This window comes from Vanessa cardui, chromosome Z (genome assembly GCF_905220365.1).
Source record: "Vanessa cardui chromosome Z, ilVanCard2.1, whole genome shotgun sequence".
NCBI lineage: Eukaryota > Metazoa > Arthropoda > Insecta > Lepidoptera > Nymphalidae > Vanessa > Vanessa cardui.
This window is the reverse complement of record NC_061154.1, coordinates 1,256,729-1,280,856: the sequence shown is the minus strand read 5'-3', so window position 1 is coordinate 1,280,856 and position 24,128 is coordinate 1,256,729. Positions and strand designations below refer to the sequence as shown.

General features: G+C 35.9%; 1 protein-coding gene across 3 annotated transcripts in view; it reads left to right on the top strand.

The window, feature by feature from the left end:
• The window catches only part of LOC124543105 (homeobox protein araucan-like), a 125,864-nt gene extending 103,209 nt beyond the window's left edge, over positions 1-22,655 (top strand). The window contains exons 3-6 of one of the 3 annotated variants that reach the window (XM_047121152.1): positions 4,857-4,969; positions 14,009-14,316; positions 18,516-19,104; positions 21,216-22,655. In XM_047121152.1, the coding sequence (XP_046977108.1) occupies positions 4,857-4,969; positions 14,009-14,316; positions 18,516-19,104; positions 21,216-21,219 (1,014 nt within the window). In that variant the 3' untranslated portion in view covers positions 21,220-22,655. Of the gene's footprint in view, positions 1-4,856; positions 4,970-14,008; positions 14,317-18,515; positions 19,109-21,215 lie in introns of those variants that run through there. The other 2 variants (XM_047121153.1, XM_047121154.1) reach the window with 2 other exon arrangements.
• The last annotated feature ends 1,473 nt before the right edge of the window (positions 22,656-24,128 follow it).

The window sequence follows — 24,128 nt, the reverse complement described above, 5'->3', positions numbered from 1 at the left end:
TTTTATTAAAATGATAACCTACTTAGTAGGTACATATATAAATAATATAATCATATGGCAATGTCTGTCATAACATAAAATTAACTTTATCTAGAATTTAATCAATCGATAAGGAAAATCTACATATGAAAATATAATGAAAACATCATAATCCCATTTCCTATTATGATTAATATCGCGGCGGTGATGACGCGGTCGTTATTAGCCAAACTTACTCAGGCGGGCACGTGGCCGCACGAGGGACTCCATCCCTCACAGTTAGGGCATGTCATGACCACGAGGAGTTTTTACATCGACCCACAAAAGAGTTGCGAATTTGTCACTGGCTTATTTTTGGGGGACAATGATATAAATTAATGACGCAGTCGCGAAATCGGGTAGCATCCATTTTTCACGATTAGATGTGAAATTCCTTCGCAATGAGAAAAACTACAGTTCATATTGTTTAATCTTAACTAATGGGATCACGGTGAGAGGGACCGGTGTAGTCTCTAGGGGTCTACGTGAATATTTCGAAATATTAACACGTTCGCACTTATTTATCAGTTCTTGTAATAATATATTATAATAAGCGGTGTTCTGTAATCGGTACATTTACCTAGTAACCGTTTTTTGTCGAATTTATATTCGAAATTCAAAACATTTTAGTTCCACGTTTAAATTCAGTTGTTTAGGGCATTTTGGTGGAAATATAACGGTAACGGTTTTTAATAGAAACTCTTTTAACGTGATTCGATACAAAAGTTTAAATTAATAAAATAGCCAATACTGGTCTGCTAGTTGATTCTGGTTTAGGTATAAATATAAATAGATGTGCCATCTAGCGGCGAATTACAACAAAGTATGTAATAGCACTAAAACCTCCTTAATGAAAAATACATATAAATACTTTTTATGGTGATCGTCCAACCGGTCCCAAAGTCTATTGATCTAGACAGCAATATATGTATATTTAAAAATGTACAAGATATCCTGGCAGTATACACTATGTATACATATATAATCGTCGTAAACCATAAAATATTGATTTATTTTAATTTAAGCTATAACACTATATTATATTTTTATTCATGGTGGTGGATGTTTAGCCAATGATTATGAATACCTGTAACCATTTTCGTCAGGCCATTTGCCGATCCGTCTCGATGTATAAAATCAAAGAAAAAAAGTGCAAATATATATTTTGGTACCTACTATGATATAGTGAAGAAGTGGCATAAAAGGGCCAGGTGTAAACGGACCAAAAAAAGTTTACTTTTAATGAAAAAAAAAAGTTGATATTTTTTGCTTCAATTATTATTCATTTGTTAAAGAACTTAATTTAATACGAAAAAAAACCTTAAATACTACAGAAAAATCAACGAAATATTAATTAAAAAAAAAAGTTTCTTCTACTATTATGTAGGTACATATATAGGTACATTGAATATGTAGGCTTTCAAAGTACGTTGCTTAAATGAAACAACGCTTAAACTGAAGGAAATTTACCCTTTTTGTAGTTTTCTACCCTTAAGGGTGTGATATTTTCGTGAAATTCAAATGAGCACCCTCGAGGCGCAATCGATTCAATACAACAGAATCATTAAACTGAATTCGCATGTCGCGATGATATCGATCGAAATAGTAAAAATAAAACGTACTGTAATTTTTTTTCAGTTTAAAGTAATTATATACAAGTAAATAAACAATAGTCTTATTAATATCAAACTACTTTTTGCTCGCGGATATGCTCGTGTGTTAAAGGTTGTAGGTTTCAGGTGTATGAAAATTACCTAACTCATCAAATTCGGTTCCATAATTTAGACAAGGAGACACAGTGATAATTTATTATTTTATTTAAATAATTTATTATATATAATTAAACCATTGTGATTTAAATGATGTATTTGATCTACATTTTAAATTATATTTGTACCTACAATAAAAAAACACAGTTCATAATAAGATTTTTTCATAATATATATGTTAAAAGAATAGTAAGCAATCACTTATTGAAACAAAAAAAGAAAATCTTCAGGCTAGGTTTCTTGCGTCGGTATTTTCGGATAAGAAGTTCTTTACGAACATTTTATATTTCTTGAAAATCAATAATTTCTATTTTGAATGAAGGTTTTGACTCCAAGTCTCACCTACAAACACCATCCGTATATAACTAATAAAGCGCGCGAATATTATTTTTAGCGGACAGCTGTTACGCAAAATATATTACAAAACAATTGTTCGTAAATTAGAACATACAATTTTACTAAGAGGCTTAATAAATCTTTAATTTATTACGTCTGAAGATATTTATAAGTTATTTATTAACGTTGTAAGCTGCCACTTGGAATTATAGTAGTCTTTTGTAATGCCGTCAGCTTGTAATACGGATATTATACTGTGGTACAATAGTCGTGATTGCGACGCTGTTACATTGTTTCATATTTTGACATCGCCGCTAAAATTAGCTTAAGTGACAGAAAAAATAAACAGACTATACCTGTGTAAGTAAAGCATCACTTACACAGGCCTACCAACACTTGAGTTTAAGGCGTGTTCCATAATTAAATTTAATAATATAAAACTCTTTAAATGAATTCTTAATTAAAAAAAAATATTCGAACATGTTCCAATTTCAAATGATAATTTGAACGTCAAATTCACTCTATAGGCGTTCTTAGATTAGCTATACAAAATATATCGATATATTTTTTTTTAAACGTTTTGTCCACATCTCCTCGGGCGATGTTTCAAAGCACTTAATAGGCTACAATTTGTCGTTGTTATAAACAAACGGATGTCGGTTATAGTTACCCTATTATCCTACCAGCTAATACAGTATTTAATGACGCTTTGAGACCTGACCGTCTTATTAGTAAGTGTGGAATAAATTGACACTAATTCATATTATGTCTCTTTCTAGCTTATACTGTAACTCGTGTTTTAGATAGGGAGGCAAGATACAACATGACACCATAATTATTTAACGTCATCTGATTATTAGATAATTTCATAATTATATAATGGAAAGTAAAATTATCATATTTTTAAATTTCTAATGTTTTAGTTTAGTTTAAATTAGAATTTATTAATACGTTGTTGTTTTTATCGAGTCCGTTATTGATATAAAAAAAAAATAGTTTGGCGCGTTTCAGCCAAAAATAAGAAGTTAATACATGAAAAGCAATATGAATATATTTGACATACATTTATATATTTATATATTAATTTATATATTAATTTATATATTTAATATATAAATGTAAAATATACTAATATTTAAAAAACATACATTGATACATGCTAAAAAATATCCGATAGAAAAAAAAGTGTGAAATAATATTGACGTTAAAGTATCCGAACGTTTGATTTTATAAAAATATTCACCGATAGAATCCGAAACGCAATATATCGATTTTCGAATCCGCAACAAACGACATCAAATGATCAAGGCGCGAAAGAGGGTGGAAGGCTAACAATGCATCCTCACTCAAAACCGGGAATAACAAATGTATAGAGACGTAGAGCTCGTTGCTAACACCACTCCACATTCAGGACACCTTACTTATAAGGGACCAGGGGGCTCCGGAGACAAGGGATTCATTCCCGGGACAAATCATTCACACTTTTAATTTAGTTGCTCCTAATGTATGCGAATAACTCCAAGGGCTGTATAAACCGACCCTCTTATTCACTACGGTTAAACAGCTATCACACATAGGGTGCGTAGAACTTAATAGTTGGTCCCCCCCTGCGGCCCCTCTGGCCCCCGTGGCCCTCTCCCCGGTACATACATTATGCAAATACGTTAGTGATATGTCAGTACACATGGGACGTTTATTGTTGTTACTCAGTTTATCTGACTATTGAGTTAACTTTAATTAAATTTAAGACGCATTTGTAGGGCCCTTTCACTGTATTATGTTGTGATTTATACAGTTAATAGTTATTTATTTAGCTTATACTTACGATATTTATTTACATTCATACTATTAAATGTTGAAAGATAATTTGTATGGGTGGAAATATTTATATTAGATATGTCAATATAGAATTATTCGATAATGCTAACATTTTTTGAAAATGTTGGAAAATCATTTGGGGACACGAGAAAATGAAGTGCAATGTAACTTAGTTGCATAATTATGATTTAAAAATATTGCATTCGAAATGTCAAATAACTTTGCTTGAAATGGATATTCCCTCTTTGTAAGTCCTTCGGGAATGTCAAATAAATAACGACTTGAAAATGTTAGAACAAATTTGTTTGTTTATCCCGATCTCAGGGAAGGCTTTTAGTTTTATATTGATCAAATCTGTTGTGATTAAACCACGGTTTATTTTAAAACTCAGTTTTAATACAAACGAATCGTTTTTAATTAAGGCATGCATTAATCAATTATTTGTCATAATATGTAGTCAAAACTCAGATAAACATCTGTGTTGAAAGCGTAAACAAAGTCAGGGTATAACTGATAGTTTATCATTGTCAATGAACAATCATTAATTACAATCAGACAAATCACTTGTAGGTTAACATGTTCTTAGACTTAAGAATATGTTCCATTTTTTTTTCTTATTATCATAATGATGTATGTGATGTCATGTTCTTACGAGAATTTCAGCTCAAGCATGTGTGAAACTATTAAAGCTTAAAGCGCTTGACAAATATTCTGTTTTCCTTGTGTATTTTAAGCGTTTCCATTATAATATATCAAGTGTTCCTTAAAGCGCAATCTTAGTTAACACATTCTTGCAAAGTACTTGCGACCCTTTGATAGTTTAGCCGTGAAGGCGTTACTGACTTACCTACTTGCATAATACATTTACTAATTTGAATATACCGGCACTGTAGCTTATACCGTCTTGCTTTTCAGAGCAACCCGTACGCGCTCAAGGAGAGCGGCGGCGAGATGTCAGCGTGGACGTCAGCGGGACTACAACCCTCCGGCGGCTACTACCCTTACGACCCGACTCTGGCTGCGTACGGGTAAGTCTCTAATCCTTATTCCCATTGCGTACTCCCTAAGGCCTTTTGGAGTAAGATAACGCTTGCGATAGTACACCCCCGATACAACGCTGTGCGAAGGGCTCATTTCAATTCAGCGGATTTTATCGTTTGTGCAGATGCGTTTTGTTATCGGGTCGGAGTTTTCAAATTCATTTGGTTACATTATTAATATATATCACGTGTTTCAATTTGGTTAAATTATAACATCGATACACCCCTCTTTATTTAAAAGGGTCATCACTATTTTGTTTTAGTGTTGTGTCGTGTATAAACAAAGTCACAAGTATATTGGATTCCAATTTTATATTACTAAATGTTACTATAAAAATTATTTATTTTTATTGTTTTTAATTCCTGTTAATGAATTTAAATTATGTAATATAAAATATTTTATCGAAAGGTTGTTCTTAGTTGTTAGTCTTATAATAAAAATCAAACATATAATACTGACTTTATGAAATGTCACTCAAGTTGTCTCGATTAAGAAAAAAAAATTGAATTGGAATAAATTCATACATTGCCTTGTCTTAAGAACCCAAGATCTTCACGACAGTCTTGAATAGACAGAAAAAGAAAATATACTGACGTCTTGCGGTGTTTATTAACCGCAAAAACGCTACAAAGTTGAGTTGACACTCTAATGTCGGGCCCATTATAACTGTTCGAGCCGTTCGATCCTAGCATCATTATAATTCGCATCTCGTCCATTTCCCATGAGTTCCACGGAATGTATCGTTGATTGAAATTGTAAAATGCTAATGTATAATCCTTTTCAAATTAACACGGCCAGACGGAGCGCTAAGTGCACGCATCGCGTTTGGCGGTGCGTGCTTGCCGCGAGGGACGGACAACTTATCACTCCCGGTTTTCCCCCATCTCGTTTCCTTACGGGACCGTCAGCGTGTGTGACAGAGACGGATGGAGCATCCATTCCGCGCTAGGCCCTGATTAATTCACAGTTTTTCTTCGAAAAGCAATCGCTCGACGCGTTCCGTTGACGTTTTCGGCAAACATATTGACTCGAAGACGCGGCTACTACGTTTTGTATCGAGATTTTAGTCTGTACGTTATATAACGCTACAGTCACGAGATGGCGCTTGCAGCTTCATTCGAATCGCTTAGACGTTAACTGTATTTGTGTGATAACATTAATTTTATAACAGTACTTACATAGCTACATATAATCTCATTTATATTCCACGTAGTTGAAATTAGTACGCTAAAAGTTAATCATAGTTCCTGCCTGGGTATTACTTAATTGAATACGCTAATTTATTTTGATTGTAGCAATTGAATCTGTGATTTGTAAGCTGTCGAATCGTGTACTTTTTACAGTTATTGCACTTTTCGAAATCACGATAAAGATTGCACAAAACTACTACACGTTCGTACGACGGACGATTACAATGGGTAAAATAATCACAATTATCCCGTCATAAAAAAATATGATTCCTTTCGTAGCCGCTGTAAGCTAATTGTTGAACATGCAATCGTAATGTTTATTCATTTCGCTTATTATAGCCGATATTCAGGTTGAGAAATAAATAAAAAACACAGACACACAGACACACAAACACAAACACACACAAACACACAGTTTGTGTATTCTCGTGATCAGCTCGTTGTTTTTGTAAACGATTATGACAATTGATAATTAGAACACATTCAGTTAGAAATTTAAAAAAATCAAATGTGTGTATAACTCTGTTCCGGTTCAATGTGTGTGTGAGCCAGTGTACACACAAGAGACATACACATTTCAGGTAGGCCATGTAAGACATTTTCACCATAAATATTTATTACAGAGCCAGCATCTATGGCGGTGATAACTCAACATCATTCTCATTAGTCAATACCTACTTACGTTTTATAATATGAAATTGTAAAATGAATTTCAAACTTAAGGGTGGAATGGGGGTAGCTCCCCATTCCGTGTATGAATTTTACCAGTAACATATCAGAACAGACAACAAGTCACGTCTAATCGTACTAACAAATGTAATCAATGTATTTCCTGAAACAGTCCACAGCGGTATTCAAATATTATATTCTGATATTTGATATTTATCTTATACTATTATTTTATATTTGTATGCATTATGTATTATTATTAATATATTTTAACATACAATCTCTAGAAAATTGTATTCATTAATCGAACAAAAATCAATTATTTCTATTTGCATAAGTTTTCTTAATCATATTAAATGAAAAGTCCATTATAATACTCATATACACTTTTGTAGTTTTGGTACACTGAAACTTGTATCTCAAAAATTCGAAACTCACAACAGAACACGTGAAATATCAGAATACTACATGCCATATTATTTATAATTATTAAGGAAACACTTGTCTTCACATATCACCATACATAAGTCATACAAAAATAATCGACATAAGTCGATTTTCAACATATCATGGAAAATATGAAGTCAGTTCTTGCATAACAATCCTTATGTGAAAATAGTAATTACTGTCAAAATTGTCATAAAAACAGAAACGTTCCATTTTTGAAATCGGTTGAAAACTTAATCTTGGCAGAAATAGTAAATCATATGAGCAATAGGTTTATAACTAAAGAAAGACAGATGTCATTCTTATTTCGCCTTTCAATAAGTTCTTTTTTTTTATTCATTCATTCATTCATTCAAATCAATTCAAGATGCTGACTGGATTGCTCTTTTGTATGAACAAGCTATATTGACATATTCTATATTAAAAGCTACTTCTAATTTAATCTATAAGATGTAATTATAAACTGGTCGTTATTCTCCTCTAAGTTTTTAGTCGCAATAAATTGTTGGTAACGCTTTATTTTTAAACGAAGAATTCGAACACATTCCAATTTTAAAAAAATAAATCGAAACAACAACAATGTATGCTTTTTTGTTTAAATTTTAATGCGTATGGTATATACCAATTATGCCATTCATGATGTATTATTATGTATAATAATAAGAAAAAGAATCAAAATATTGTATACATATAGTATATCATATAAAAACTAAATACGACATCAACATATATTTAATAAGCATTTTTGTTTTGTTATTTAGTCAAATTAAATAAAAATATTTTTTTTTATATATATTCAGATAGTTTAAATAGAATATATAAATAAATGTATACACAACAATGTCTATTGTACATATAGGGATTTTATAGGTTCGTTCAGAACGGTTGCATTGACCTTTACATAAGTAACATTTATTTGTTGTTTTGTTTTAAATTACCCGTATCACTTAACCCTTTTATACTAATTATCGTAATTTTAATTGTATAATTAAAAAACATATTGACCTTTGCTGTTTTTTTTCAAAACAAAACTTTGTTGAATATTGATTACATCGTCTTGTAATAACATTTTATTAATAATATAAATTATTAAATTCGTATATTTATACGAAAATATCTAATTTGTGATAAAATGACAATAGTCTTAATATAAAACGGGTAAAACTAAGAGGCACAGCTATGTACATTATAATAATACACACGAAAAATTTCTAGGAAGAGCGCTGAAGCTTTCGGAATAAATTTTATATACATTAGTAGTTTTTCAGTTACACAAAACATTTCTTTATTGAGTTAGTATATAGTAGTATAAAGTAATTTTTAAAAGTTTGAAGTAATTAAAACGATTAGTGTTGTTGTTTTAGGGTTTGAAGAGAGTTAGTCAGTGTGACAGGCATGACGGACATCTCGTTTCCCAAAGTTGGTCGCAAAGTTGGACATTGGCCTTTTATGAAATAAAAATAGGTTAAAACTTCATGCGGTACCAATGTCGGGATATTTGTGATAACTTACCATCACATCACCTACCAACATTAAATTAAAATTAATTAAAGATCATTTAAAACCTTCTTTTAATATATTTTTAAGATTGTCGTGTTAATAATAGGAAAAGGTTTTGAATAGTAAACATAAAGAATAGATAAGTATGATGTAATGAATATTGAATATTTTTCTTGACGTTTGCAATGTCCTTAATAAATTATATGATTAGTATCATAATTGCCAAACATATCCTCAGAAACGGCTACAAAATTATAACCAATAAACAAAATCTCTAACGGATGCAATGAGTATACAAATGGAGAAAAACGACATCCACACTTAATACCGAAGTGTCTATCGTAAGATAAACATCGGGAATCTCATAGGACTGTCATAACAACGCATTATGTGGACGCATCAATTAAACGCTTCACGGCGCACTTGAAAATTTATCCTCTCATGAATCACGCTGGAATTGGTCAAAAATAAGATCAAATCAGAGTACATCACGGCGGAGTTATGCTGACAATTCGGCTGCGCCCGACTTAATATATAGCAGGCGGTGCGTTACAATCTAAAAATAATTAGGAGCGACATTAATTTTTATGCGGTAAAAAAGAAAGCGATGGCATCGGGCGCACACGGAAATACACTGATCTATCGCGCCCGACGCCGCTCGATCGCATAAAGGATGATCACACGAACGACTGCGACAAAAAATATACACGAAAACATAACTCATTCACAAATTTAATCGTTGTATATTCATAGCAAAGCGAGAACTTCAAGTGTCTCATAAAACGTAGCCGAGTAATAAGTTAGACGGGCCGAGTGCGCTGAAAAGCGTAGAATAACAAAACTCGTCGGCGACGCAGACTTCAGTCGAGTATTGTTAGCGTATTATTTGGAACAGCCTGTAATCTGCCGCGGCCGCCGCGCGCCGAAATGAAAAATTACTTGGCTATTTTTAACAAGTCTCGAGTACAAAAACCGTACGGAAATTAGAGAAAAGAAACGAGAAGCACTTGTACCGCACCATTGAGATCAAAATAAGCAGGAAATTACATCGCTCGGGGCTCCCGGCTGAGGGAATTATTTGTGCGCCAACGATTTGGACCGTTAAATTTTAAATAAACCAAATAAGGAACGGTCGTTAACGAGACGTCTCTAAACGGCGCTTTTCGGGATCATTTTTTACTCAAACAAATGTCGTGGGTACGCTCGATAGAGGCTCAACGAGGCCGACGTGTCGCGTCGACTCGATCGCGGCAATAAGTCTCCGCAATGGGGATAGTGCGTTAAAATCGACTGTAATTGTTATTAATCGACGCGGTGAGCTATCGGCCCCGACTTCGATGCGCTCTACGGGGAATAATCGAGTGATCGAGGCGTAGATGTAAATCGTGCGGTGTTACGATTGCTAATTCTAATCCGTGCGAAAGCTCCGCAGGGGGTGGGATGTAGGAGGTTGTATTACTTATTTACGCTGGTACATAGTTGAGGCGGGAGGGCACGTGGGCCACAAGCCCCCGGGCACGTAAGCCTCCGATACAGGATTGAACGCACTCAAATATGTAGCGTTCGCCCCGACCGCCCGACCGCCCGACCGCAACCGTTTCCAAATACTTGTCTATTCAATTTTGCTCTATTACGGCTCGTTTTACTCGATTTTTACGATATCTGTTTCTCTTTTATTGGATAACTTAAATATATGATACGAATAAATATAAAACCTTCATTGTAAATAAGCTTTAAATAAATATCACTTATAAGTATGACTGTTTTATAAATATCTCAATACTATAAAATTGAAAATGTGTTGAATAAAGGATAAAATACCATTTTTTTTTAATATTTCGAATTATAATCAGTTTTGTAAAAAAAGCATTTACATAAGACAATTATGAATGAAATATAATATGAAATAGTACTTCGGTCAGCTTCACATGAATAAACTCAATCTTTCTCCAATTTCGAATAATTTTACATTAAAAATTAACGTGATTTTTAAAAATATTTTTCTCATAGTCTCAGTTACCTAGATGTGCGTTTCAATAATGATATGTTAATAACGAGTTTTCAATCAATAATTAATTTAATCAATAATTCAATTTTAAATTAACGAAGATTTCACCCGCGTTAATATTTTCTTAGGCCTCGTGGATACTATATAAAATATTTTATTATATAACACTTATCTCTAAATGTACAAAATAATATCAAAAACAGACAGCTTTTCGAAATTGGAATGGGGGATCCTTGGAATAACACTTTAAATAAATTCATCAGTTTCATATATAATAAATACACTATGTAACACTCACATTTATATATTATTTATTTTATTTTATAAATATTATAGTCCTGAAGCAAAAAAAAATAACAGAAATCTCATTTTGTCATTCCATGCGCCACTGTTTTGTTTTTTTTTAATAAGTATTTTACGCGGGAAACCATATTGTATTATTTTTTAAAGTCATACGAATGACGTTCGAAAATCGATTACACTTTTATGAAAATAAAATAAAATAATGTGAGTTTATTAAATATGTAATCATAACATAAATGTGAGACTAGCGACAGACTTTAAACCCCTGCCATTTATATAACTTACAAATATTTTTATGTCACATCGTACAAAGGTACCTATATAACTTTCAATCAGTAAATATTTTAAAGTATAGATTACGTTATTATAAATGTAGTAACGATAATTTTAATAATCATTCGAGTAAGCATAGAACAATTTTACAATCGTATTCCGAAACAACTGAAGTTCTACCAAAAGGTATAAGTATGATGTGCAGTGGCGGATTTACCAATAGGCTGAGTAGGCTGGAGCCTAGGGCGGCAGATTTAGAGGGGCGGCTAATTTAGCCTATAAAAAGAACTTATAATTAAATATATACACATTACGACCGTAATCCGTATACTCGTCACTACATAGCGGATTGGAAAATAATGTAGTGACAGAAATATCACCTAGTTTATAATCATACTAATAACGGGAAGAAAACGATGTAATGAGGACGATAGAACACAAATCATAAATGTTGCAAAAAAGGCAGGGGCGGCAAAAATTGAATAGCCTACTAGCCTACTAGTGGCAGATTTGTAAATCCACCACTGACGATGTGACAATCCTCACGGGGTAGCTTTTCATTACGATGACATAGTTTGAATTGTACCTAAAGTAAAAAAGTAATACCTCTAAGTTCAGTAAAGCCTCCTCCTTGAGAGGGAGGGGTTTGGTTGCACATGAGGCAAATTTGCAACTGACACATGCAAATCTCCTCACGTTGTTTTACAGTCGAAACGAGCACATAAAAATCTGTAACGTGCCCGGATTTGAAATCCCTATCACAGGTTAAGATTCGAGCATTCTGGTTACCGTCTTAAATTATACCTATAATATCTGAATAAAATAAAAACGCCTAGTCAAAGTCTTGAACTCCCACAAGATAAGTACTGAGATTTATCATTCTACACATCCGATCATTCATTCGTTCTCTCGTTCGATTACATAATAGTTAAAATCTTTTATTCTGTTTAAAAACGTGTCGTTTAATCTTTATCATTCGAGACCATAAAAATCCCAACTGACAAACTCATTGATTTATCCTCTGCGACGTGAAAAATCTTTTGTTTAACTGTTTTAAAATTAAATGTCATTTACGTCGATTTGTTCCCAACAAAATGTAAAGGAGCGTCGAGAAATCTATATTAATTAGACGGTTTAGTGTTGTCTCGCAGCGCCTTAAGCGCTGATAGCTGAATCCCATGAATGAAGCGTACAGCGTTAAGCGCTGTATTTCACGTTTTAACCGCTGTCTTCGCCTGCTGTAGATTTCTGAAGAGCTTATTCGTGTAAAACTAAAGCGGTCTGGTTTCAGCGGCTTTGTGTGGGTATGCCTTTGTCAAATACATTAATACGTTCTGATGTGCTTTTAGTTGAGTGTTTTCGTGATGGACGCTTAATTAATAGATATTATTTTGGATTGCGCTCGTTTTATTTAAGTACTCTTATGGTTGTATATAAAGTCGTATATATTTTTCCATAAATAGTTTGAGAGCATTAATAAATAATTTATACGAAAAAAAAGTTTTATGCATTTCGTTTCAAGTGTAATAAATTAACCTTAAACAAATATATCGGCCATTTTAATTAGTTTTTTGAAATTCGATCGCGTCACCAGCCTGTAACCGGTGTCCGCGCAAGATGGCGTCCCTATCGATCGAACACTTACGCCCATATTCTACCCACGCTTGCGCTGCAACGCCCTGATGCATCGAGGTGCAAAATCCCGCCCTCGACTGACAAACTAGTGTTACTTTTTTGTTTTTTTAAACTGTCACTTTTTAAAACTTAAAATGTCTTCACAAATAAACAGAAACTTAGTTGAAATTGTAGTTTACTTGTAAGGTTTTATCTTCCTCGTATGACACAAAAAATATTTATCCATGAGGATTTATTATTGTCTATTCTATATAGCGACCGTAATATTAAATCAAAGCGTCACAACACCAACAAATGGTTCCAGAGTCGCGAATCTCATTCGTATCACGTGCGGAAACGGTTGTCGGAGGTGTTCGATACTAAGCCCTGTAACCGCGTCACAAGGTAGCAATTTGATTGTGAACGAAGCAGGTCGGGACCATTTTTTAACTATTTTCACGCGCGGAACCTATTTATTGGGCCCTTTAGACCGCGCCTTTGTCATGTCGAGAAAATCGAAGTCAGGTACGCTCCGCCCGGGGGAACGGAACGTTTCGCCACAATTACGTTCAGAATGTGGATGCAAATGGCAACGTGGGTTTAAAAACTGCTCTCGACGCGAAACCGCCGCAGCCGGGCTTTATTTTTGCTGCCGTTACGTTATCTATTGCCTCAAATAAAACGCCTATCTGTTACGAATTGAAAAGTCCTTTTATTGAAAGCTGCGAACATTCCGACGTATTTTTTATCAACGCTAAATGTTTGTTAAATGCGCGACCGCTGGAAAACGTTTTTGACATTAACTCTTCCGTGTTCCCCTTTCGGGTTCGTTTTCAAAGCTTTCACATTTCGAATGTTCATCACTTTTGTATTTTCGGTTAAATTTAAATAATTTAACATAACTAAATGAATTTGGAAAAATCGTCTCGATTTAATTTTTATTTTTATTGTCCGTTGCGAATTTATGAAAGGCCAGAAGCGTTAATTTTTAGGTATATGGATAAAGTTGTGTTTGTCGACAGATATGGTGCTGGGTACGATTTAGCAGCCAGGCGAAAAAACGCGACACGAGAGTCGACAGCCACGCTGAAGGCGTGGTTGAACGAGCACAAGAAGAATCCTTACCCGACTAAGGGCGAGAAGATCATGCTCGCGATCATCACGAAGATGACCCTCACGCAAGTGTCCACGTGGTTCGCGAACGCGCGCCGCCGTCTCAAGAAGGAGAACAAGATGACGTGGGAGCCGAAGAACAAGACCGATGACGACGACGACACGATGCTCTCCGACGAGGAGAAGGAACAGGAGGATAAAATTAAAACTAACAAAGGTTCGTTGAGTTCGATCTCTTTTCCAACACTCGGCAGTCAATTTCCGAAGCGGTTATGCTAATGTAGCGCTCGCCTAGGAGCGTGCAACGTGCGCCGATTCGGATTGACCGCCGAATGTTGATTCAGTCTCGATGTTTCAATCTGCGCGTATGTATTTGTGACCATGTACTGCCATGCGACTTGTGTACCATTTCATTTGATCGTTGATGTGCCACTGCGAATGCAAATCGATTGTCCCAACTTAAGTATGTACTTTATTGATGCGTGTCATTCCAAGTTCGGTTCGAGACAGTGCTGAACGCTCAAATTGCTTTAATTTTGTCGGTGTATAAATCGTCGAGTGAATTGGCATAACCCGGTCGAGGGCCGGAGGGTGTGCGGGACCCGGAGAGGAGGCCGGGGGGGTGGGGAGAGGGCGTGTGACGGGAGGGGGGCCGGTCTCAGGCGTGTAACTGTGCGTAACCGCTCCTCGCTGCCGGATTTCCTATTTGTAGTAAAGTGGGCGGCGCCCGGGCTCAAATTTCATATAACGCTTCTTCCGTTTGTAGGTACAGGCCGGCGGAGGTCGCATTCAGCTTGTCTGACGATCTGCCCTACTTCATGTTCTTGCCAAAGGATTTGTCGGGCTCGTCGATCGTTTCTTTTATGACATTCGGTTGAACGTAAGTAGCAACCGTTCGGGGGATTTATAATGTTTAGCGTTTCAAAACAATATCTCTTTCGTTCGTCGTTCGTGAATGGAAAAAAAAATTTTAATGCGTTCGGCAGTAAAATACAGACGTGGGGTGTTGGCGCGAAGTGGTTTTTAGTTGCGGTTGTCAACGTCATAAATAAGGAATTGTCGTGGGCGATTCGGGATTTCGAAATTCACGGGGTTAATGGATCGGGGGTGCGTCTCGTCACGGCTAACAATCGCCATACGTCGTATAATGGAAACCACTTCGGACAGAAGTGCACTCGGTACGCGCGCCGCCTCTAGCGCCGCTCGGGGTCATAAAATATCATATAATAACAGGAGTGTCGATGTCAATGGAACGATAACACGTGTCACTCACTAGAAGAGGCATTCTTTGATTCTTTAGACGCCTCACGATATAACAGATTAAAAATAATTTAACAAAAATTTTAAATACCGAAAAAAAACATCCCTGTAGATTGTTGATGTATTTATTAGCCAAACTGAGTTAATAAAATAGTTCCAGTATAAATTAATATAATAAAATGACAAATATATTTCTATTTATGAACAGTATCAATACATACATTATTATCTCATACAAGTGTATGTGTAAAAATATATTGAATATCGTTTTACTTATGTGTTTTATTAATACTATGTTAAATGAATTTGATAGTCATAACGCCAACATATATTGCAATAAATATACATAGTATAGTATATATAGTCGATGTTTTTCCCAAGTTATTAATAATCAACTTATAGAACTTATATTTAATAATTATAAATACTAATAGGTATCAAAACAGGAAAGTTTATACAAATTTATTAAGCAAGTATTATAAGTATGTTAGCGTTAAAAATACATAAAATGATTAACATTCGATTTTTAAAAGTTACAATTAGGTACTATTTACGATGACTTTTCACAATAATTTCAAAAACATACAATAAGTTCAAAATAAACAATTCCTATTATGAACAATTTATATAAATGTTATAACCATAAACCCTTCTAGAGAAATTTATTAAATTTTATCGAAAAAAAAAATGGTTTGGTAAGGGCGCCCTGCGGTGGCACGTGTCTCGAAATTTCCACGCCTTCCCGGCGGGAAATAAAAAAAAGAAACTCCACACAATGTTCGCGTAATATTAACTGTTTCAAGTTGAAAAGTTATTAAATAACACGACTTATAAAATTAAATCACTTTTTAACGTAGAGTCATATGATGTCTAAATCAAAAATTATATTACTAAAATAATTAATTGCTTAGTTCACTATCAATGAATACGGTAAAATATCTTGAAGATTCCTCGGTGATAACTTCCAAAAGATAGGAAAGGACCTTTTTTCAATAGACATAAAAAAAAGTACCAATCAAATCTCTTTCAATCTTTCGAGTTCAAAAATTTGAATTTAGACGTCAGGTAGACTTCAGGTAGGCTTAAACAATTCCATTTTCCAGCTTCAACTAAAAAAAATCGATTTTATATGTTTTAAATAGAATATTAAAAATACGCTATAAATAAAAGACTGTTTGAAGAAAAGATTATTCACGCTCATCAAGAAAACATTTAATCTCGCGTAATGACTCAAACGGCACACACCCGATCCGGCTAATCTTAATCCGACAATATTATTGCATTTCCCATCGCCTAACCAAACAAACCATAACACGCAGCGACACGCTTAAGCATTCTTTTAGCGAAACGTCAATGTTCGCGACGTGTAATATATCATTTTAAGTCGGAGCAAACAAAGCAAATATAAAAGCTTTCACACGCGATCCCCGAAAGTCGTCGGCAAACAAACATCGAAACTATCCCGGGCTAAGCCTCATGAATAGAAGCGGTCCCCAGCTATGAATGCTAAGTTACGAAGCGAACGCACGCGTCGCAAACGAAATATTAATCCGATGCGCGTTAATGGAAATCGTGTAGGCTCTGCAAACAAGTGTGTAGTTACTCTGTGGACGTCGCTCGAGGAGCAATAAATTGCAGCGAGCTACGAGTGCAGTCGAGTGCAGGGAGGTCTCAGCGTCCCTCTCGGCTGTGACGAGTTTTTATTATGTCTCACTCACCCCCGGGTTCGATGACTAAAGGGAAAAACCACTTCGAGTAAAGCTTGGTGCACGCTACGATTTCCACGCGCGCATTTCGTTCGCGACGTCCTCGGGAGTTGTGGTTTGCATACTGGGGTGAGGACGGATCTGAAATTGATGGGCAGGTTACACTCGCGTATCGATTCGATTGGATAATGGAAATTGATACGTAATGCACAATCGTTCCAACTTGCGAACCGAGTGCGTTTGTTTTCTTTGCTCGCAGTAGCGATCGCACATGTGATCGTAACTCTACATTTTCTTTATTGAATTGTGTTCTGAGTGTGCACTTGATTCAATTTAAATCACGTTAGCATAATTAACTAAGTTCCATCGTCATAGATTTAAAGCAATAAGCGACCCCAGTAATTAGTATAGAAATTAAAGTAATGAACACATCGAACGTATTGCGCGAATAATACATTACGAAATCATCCAATTCCCGCTTATCTCCCGCCGTTGTGGGCCTTTATTAGATTAATACAATGAAAATTAAAACAATTTGCCGGATAAATATCTTCGTGCGGAGTATCAGTGGCATCCCTATTTATCCCTAGTGAAGGGCAAGCCGGATAACCCCTCTTAAAAGCTAGGAGCAGTCAGCATTAAATGGAATAAAGCGAATGAAGTCGAGCGGTCGCGCCTCGCGCCCCCGCGACGACTCTGAATTTCATTAGGCTCCCGAACCCTCCGCGCCCCCAAAAGCCACTTTACAACGGAAAATGGTATTATGATAATACTTAGAGCCTTATAAAATTTTGCTGAATAAACATTTTTGTGTAATTGTACAATAACACAATTTTTTAAAATCAAGGATAATGTTCGGCTTAATTTCATAACGGTTATAAAACTGGCGGAAATTTTTAACGTTTTATCGCTTCGTTATTTTCCATCGACAACGTAAAAAGTAACGCAAAAGCGTCCGCAGGGGTATAGAGAGAGGACGAGAAGTGAGGTTGACCATTAATTGTGCGGGTCGAAGCTCGCATTCCGCGGAGACGAGTGCGGTGCCGCGGGGGGGTCGGGAAATGCGAAATAAATGCTCGGCTTAAATACGAAAGGGATCGGCATCGCCCGCGGCAGGGGAGTCGCGCCCCAAAGTGGTATTTTCACTTCGCTAATCGGATAACCACTTAACGAATGGGTCACTGCACGCCAAACGTATTTTCACACGACTTACCCAGAGGGATGCCGAAGATACCGCATCTTACGAGAGGAAACTTACGTCCGCGTGTAACGGTCACGTCGGGTGCGATGCGGACCGTATCGATTTTGAGAAATAGCAATTTAAGCTCTCTTTATTGATATTGCGTTAGTCACAGCGTCGGCCATTGCGACTAATCTCATGTCGATGCTTTGTACTTTAGCGTGTTGTTTGATTTCGGATTATGATATGAGCTCACGATTATCTTTACAGATGAGGAAAGGAAGGGCGACGAGTTGCTGCAGGGAATGCACAGCCAGCTGCTCGGTTACGGAATAAAGGAGGAATCGAAGCGGGGAACTTCAGACTGTGGAGTGCCAATACCGGCGTCCAAGCCGAAGATATGGTCACTAGCAGATACGGCAGCTTGTAAAACGCCGCCACCCGCTGCACAGCCCTGGCCGCAGCACGGCTATGGCCCCGGACCTGAGCGAGCTGCAGCCGGCGACGGCAGTTCTAATGGATTCGCTTTACCCGCGACAGCGGCGGCCAGTCCGGCTAGCGGCTCTTATGGCCGGTACGGTGGCTTTCCCGGGGCCCAGTACGGAGGCCAGCACCCTTGCGTGCACCCAGCAGCCTTCCCTGATGTTCAAACAGACACTCCGCCCCAGACGCCACCCAACATGAAAGTGCCCAGCGTAGCAAACCCGCTCGGTAGTGGTGGTGGGTCCGGATACTGCTTCCCGCGGCACCAACAGTCACCGCAGCGCGACCCCTACCACAACCCCCACCATGCTAATAACCACCAGCCCAACCAGCATCACAACGAGGGCTCGGCTGCCTTCAAACCCTTTTATAAAAGGTAAATATACGATCACTTAGTACAGTCGTAACGTTAGAACTATTATTTAGCTCGTATCGTTTATCAAAGTTGATAAGTAACATATTAAGGGATAGGCCATGAATCTCGAGGAACACGGGCTATTAAAACGATGGCCGGTGATTGATTCAAATTGTCGAGCTAACTCGCTGCTCATATGCAAACGAGGGAAATCGTAAATGGACGATCGTAGTAAAGATATCGATAGGACCATAAACAGAGTTGCGGTTTAGTAGAGACTTGAGCTGAGTGTCATGTCGGTAATTGAAAACAATGGAGGCGCGTCGAGGCGGAAGGGAGCGAGGGCGGCGAGGAGAGATTGCAATCTTATGTCATTTGTCAGTGTCAGCGCGCGCCGCACACCTACGGCCGCCGCTGACCTGCCCAAATTACATGTCTCCGTGATGCGCAATGTTTGTATCGGATCTCGTGGCCCGCCATCAATCAAACTTTGTGCTTCGTTCATTCTTCATGAAAGAAAATTATAATAATGTACTGCTAGGAACATCTTTGTTATCAAAAGTATTGTACGTCGTAATAACTATACTTGGAGATTGATTATAAAAACGTCGACTTAAGTAGCGAACAAAATATTGATATTAAACTCGTAACTAAGAAAAAGTATATGTAAAATACTTTGACCTCTAGCAGCTTAGTTATCTATATCATTAACATCAGTTCGTTTTTAAAATAAGCATTTTTAAATTAAATATTAAATACAATTATAAATCGTAGTGTAATAATTAAAACAGACGTTTTATTATATTTCGTGACCATGAATGCATAGATTTCGATCGTGCGGAGGTGAGCGTCGAGATAGGGTCGTCTAGTGACATTTTTCTAAGAGACGTCAAAGCATTTCTTAGAACAGACCGCAGAATCCTCGCCTCATTACAATAAATCGCGTCGTCGACGCCGCCGCACACGGAGGCATCGCCAGGAATCCTGTATCGAGCGAACACTCACAAATTCACATCTATAATCTTTTGTATTATTTTCGATTTCACGCCTTTTTGCCAAGCGAATTCCTTGACGCGAAAATAACCCCTTATCGCGGCATTCTTTTAAAGGAGCCAAAAAGAATGCTCCGAAATCGACGGTCCTCCTTTTTGACTTAAATAACATACCTGTATCGTTTTATTTAAGCAAGTAATGTTACTACCAGATCAAAACCTCAATGCCCTCGCGACCTACCGACGTAAGTCAATAAAGTTATTTAAATTATAATATTTCGTTTCGCATCCGAACTCGAAAACGAAGTCGAAACGTAAAATTCGATGAATGTCGTGTATATTGTGCCTCAGTTCCGAAGATTACACGCATTGTAGAGCATGACTCGATCGAAAATATGTTGGTAAATCATCATTTCGTCTGTAATCCGGGCACACCTAAGTCTAATACCATTCACTAGAATTCATTTGAATAATACAAAGCGGGAATTGTTCTAAGGGTAAAAAACGTTAATTTATGAATGTACAATGAGTATTGTTCGCGGCGGCGTCGAGTCGGCGCGGGCGCACGGCAGCGCGCTCCTTGGCGAGATAACGTTGCCGGTCGTGCGTGGGCGCGAGCTCAATGGGCTCTCTTCATTCACAACACTACCTCCACATTAAAGCCGCTTTAATTTTTTTTTACCACGACGCCCTAATCTTCCCTCTTATCTTTCGATCCTCGGGTCCTTCGCCGTTTCATTCAGGCGCGGGTCCGGCCGACCCGTTCGACTTCTTTTTTCATTGACGCCATACGAAGTTTAGATGACCGCGGGCGAGGTCAAATTTTTATTTCTTTCACATTTCGGTTTTCCGGTCCGGGCGATTCGTTAATAAATTCTCAGATAATGAGACTGAACGTTTCGTCACCTCGTCTCGATTGCTTCGGGATGTTTTTTTTGGCCGTTATGTGTGAACGCGGCGGAGGGCTCCGGCGACACCGCGATAGAATCGAATCAGAACGGACCTTGTTTTTTGGTAATTTAAATACCGCTATTCTTTTTAGGCGACCCTTTCTGTCCATATCTCGTCCCGTTCGGAAGCGTTATGAAAATTTGTATCGATCGGAGGATTTTAATATTGTTTTTTTTTTTATTGTTGCAGGTAAGCCGAGTGAAACCTGGGTCGCTGCTCTGCCCTCGGCTAGGGACTGTTGGAATGGTCACAGTGGCACAGTGTTTCCTATACGATCAACGAAGCGAGCGATTTAAAAATTTTGACATGTCCGTACAGAGACGAGACGCGTTACGATGTAAATTAATTTTCATAAAATTCGGTTATCGTGTAGAATAATTATTTTCAAATTTCTAAATTAAAATGCACAGATTATTGTAATGTATAAAGTAACTTGTTGATTTGTACTTAAAAATTTAATTTCATGTGATCTAGATAACGGTTGTCTTTAGAAATTAAATCATTGTATTGAAAAAAAAAAAACGGTTGCTCAGTATTTTTATAGACATAAGAATATTCTGAAAATATTATCCAAGTTATTTATGATTAGATTACACGGAATGCGCAATGCCTCGTGTATCTTGACTAGCCATTGGATTTAGTGAATTGTACATTACGTTTAATTTTAATTGTCAAGTACGTTTAATGTTAAGGATTTAAAAAAATGTTTTCTGAGTTCTTCCAAATAAAGAGTTATATTTGTAACGAAACGAATGCTTATTTCTGAGCTTAATTTACGCGCCCGATTTACTTGATGATGTAATATTAATTTAACAACACGATATAGATACGATCTGTTCATCGATAATGTCATTGTAAATAGACGGAGCTGTAGATTTTCTATATTATTTAGTTTCACATCGAGTGTACAAAGTAATTAATACTGTTTTTTCCACGTCCGGCGTTGCATACGTTGGATTTATAAATATTGTTTAAAAGTATTATTAGAAGTATATGTAAATAGGTTTATTCTGAATATATTTTATTTTACGAAATCGATCGCAATCACTTCGATTCTGTACGCAGTGGATAAATGTTTTGTCAAGTTGTACGTCACTTTGTAAAACTAAGCGTCCATTTGAAATAACTTGATCGCATTGAAGTAATATCGTCGAAGTCTGTCTGCTTGTAATAACAACACGTTTTATTAATAACGTCATGAACACCTCTGTAAAATTATTATTATTATTATATTACATCATGTTTGAATTATCCTTTTCATTAATATTTAAATAATAATTAAAAGTTGCGATTGTGTTATTATTATTATATTATTTTTCAAATAGTTTTTAAAACAATTATGTCACTTAATTTAGTATAATTTTTAAACTGTGTATGTCAAATGGTGCATTAGTCAGGTGTTTATCACTTACATTTAAGTTTCCTAAACATAAAAAAATATATTTATTATAAAACACTTGGGCAATATTTGATCTCCGCAATTGATAAACTTGGTCACCTAACCCATTGAGGCTTAAACAAACAGCATTTCATCAAAAACTAAAAGTGACCAAAATCGAATACATTCGCTTAATATTAAATGTTCTATATAGATATTTATAGAATATGTACCTATTAATTATTATTATAAGTAAAATTATGTAACGATTGTAATTAAATCTTTATTTCAATTTATTTTATTTCATTTCACCCTTCCAAACACTGCATTAAAACCTTCAAAGTTACCGTACATACTTTTCACTCATTTCATATTCCAATTTCAAAATTCATGAACTCAACACTATTGATATCTGTAAGAAGTTTGTATTAAACTAAGTGTTTTAAATCAGTAATAAAGACAATTCTAAAAAAAAAAAACAATTTAAAATACGTCACGTAATTCTTTTCTTTATTAAGTATAAAGATTTAAAACAAAGATAAGGAAAGGAGCGGAGAGTTTAAGGAGTTTCAATGTTGAATAATGTTCAAACAAAATGAGAAAAAAGTCGATAATGAACCAGTAAAAGTCCGGGAGGGTTGCTCCCTTGCCTCTTAACTCCTAAACAATACTTAAGAGTTAATAAAAGAACCACTTTTTTAAAGAGCGCCTCAAATAAGGAACCCCGATTTCGGTTCAGTTAATTTAGTTTAATTAAGGGAATTTAAATTAATAGCCGATGCTAGTGTATAGGATAAACTCGTTTACTGGATAAAGTAATGGCATGTTGGTTAGTTAGATCTGTTCAAACGTTATGCGTTATGACGATAACGTTAATAGTATAACTGTTGAAGTCGATACTAATGTACTCCACAAGCCGCACTATACGATCGATAATGATTTCGAATTTAGTTTGGAATTTCGTAAAGGTAAAACAAATATTATATCATTACAATTAATAACTAAAAATCAATTTTGAAAGAAATCTTAAGGAATAAAAAGTAATTATAAAGCTAATAAGTTTTTACAATTGAGAAATTATTATTGATTATGATTAATAATGTATATGTAACATATGATGCTGGACAATATAACTACAATAAAACAAACGCTACACAGTGAAACAGAGAAAATATATGGAAAAAAATGAATGACGATTACTGTTTTAAGGACGACACAAAAACTTGAAACAAATAATACCCGTATTATAAGTCGTCGACGTCCGCCCGAAAAGCAATAAGCAATGATAGTCGAACAAACAAAAGCAATGATTGATATGCTTAATCAAATCCCTAAATAGCAATTGAATGCGTAATAAAATCTCCAGTACTCATAAAATCGTCATAAACATTGACAGCACAAATAGCAGCTAATAATCAGCGGGACCAATCAAATGGTGCGGTCGATTCGAGTCGAATATTTTATAGTTTACCTTTATATCAGGACGAGATGAGCATTGCGGATGATTGCGGTAATAAAATTGTTTGCCTCAGTTCTGGTCTTAATTAGCTCATATTTACTCGTTGAATGAATCTTAGAAATTACTTTTTGATATTCTGAGGTATTTTAGCATCATACGGCGGAACATTTTGCGCCATGTGATATATTTCTCAAGTACAAATAGTTTCGACTGCGGAGTTAGTTTATCGTCGTTACAAGTTTCCTGCGAGGCTCGCCAGATGTCG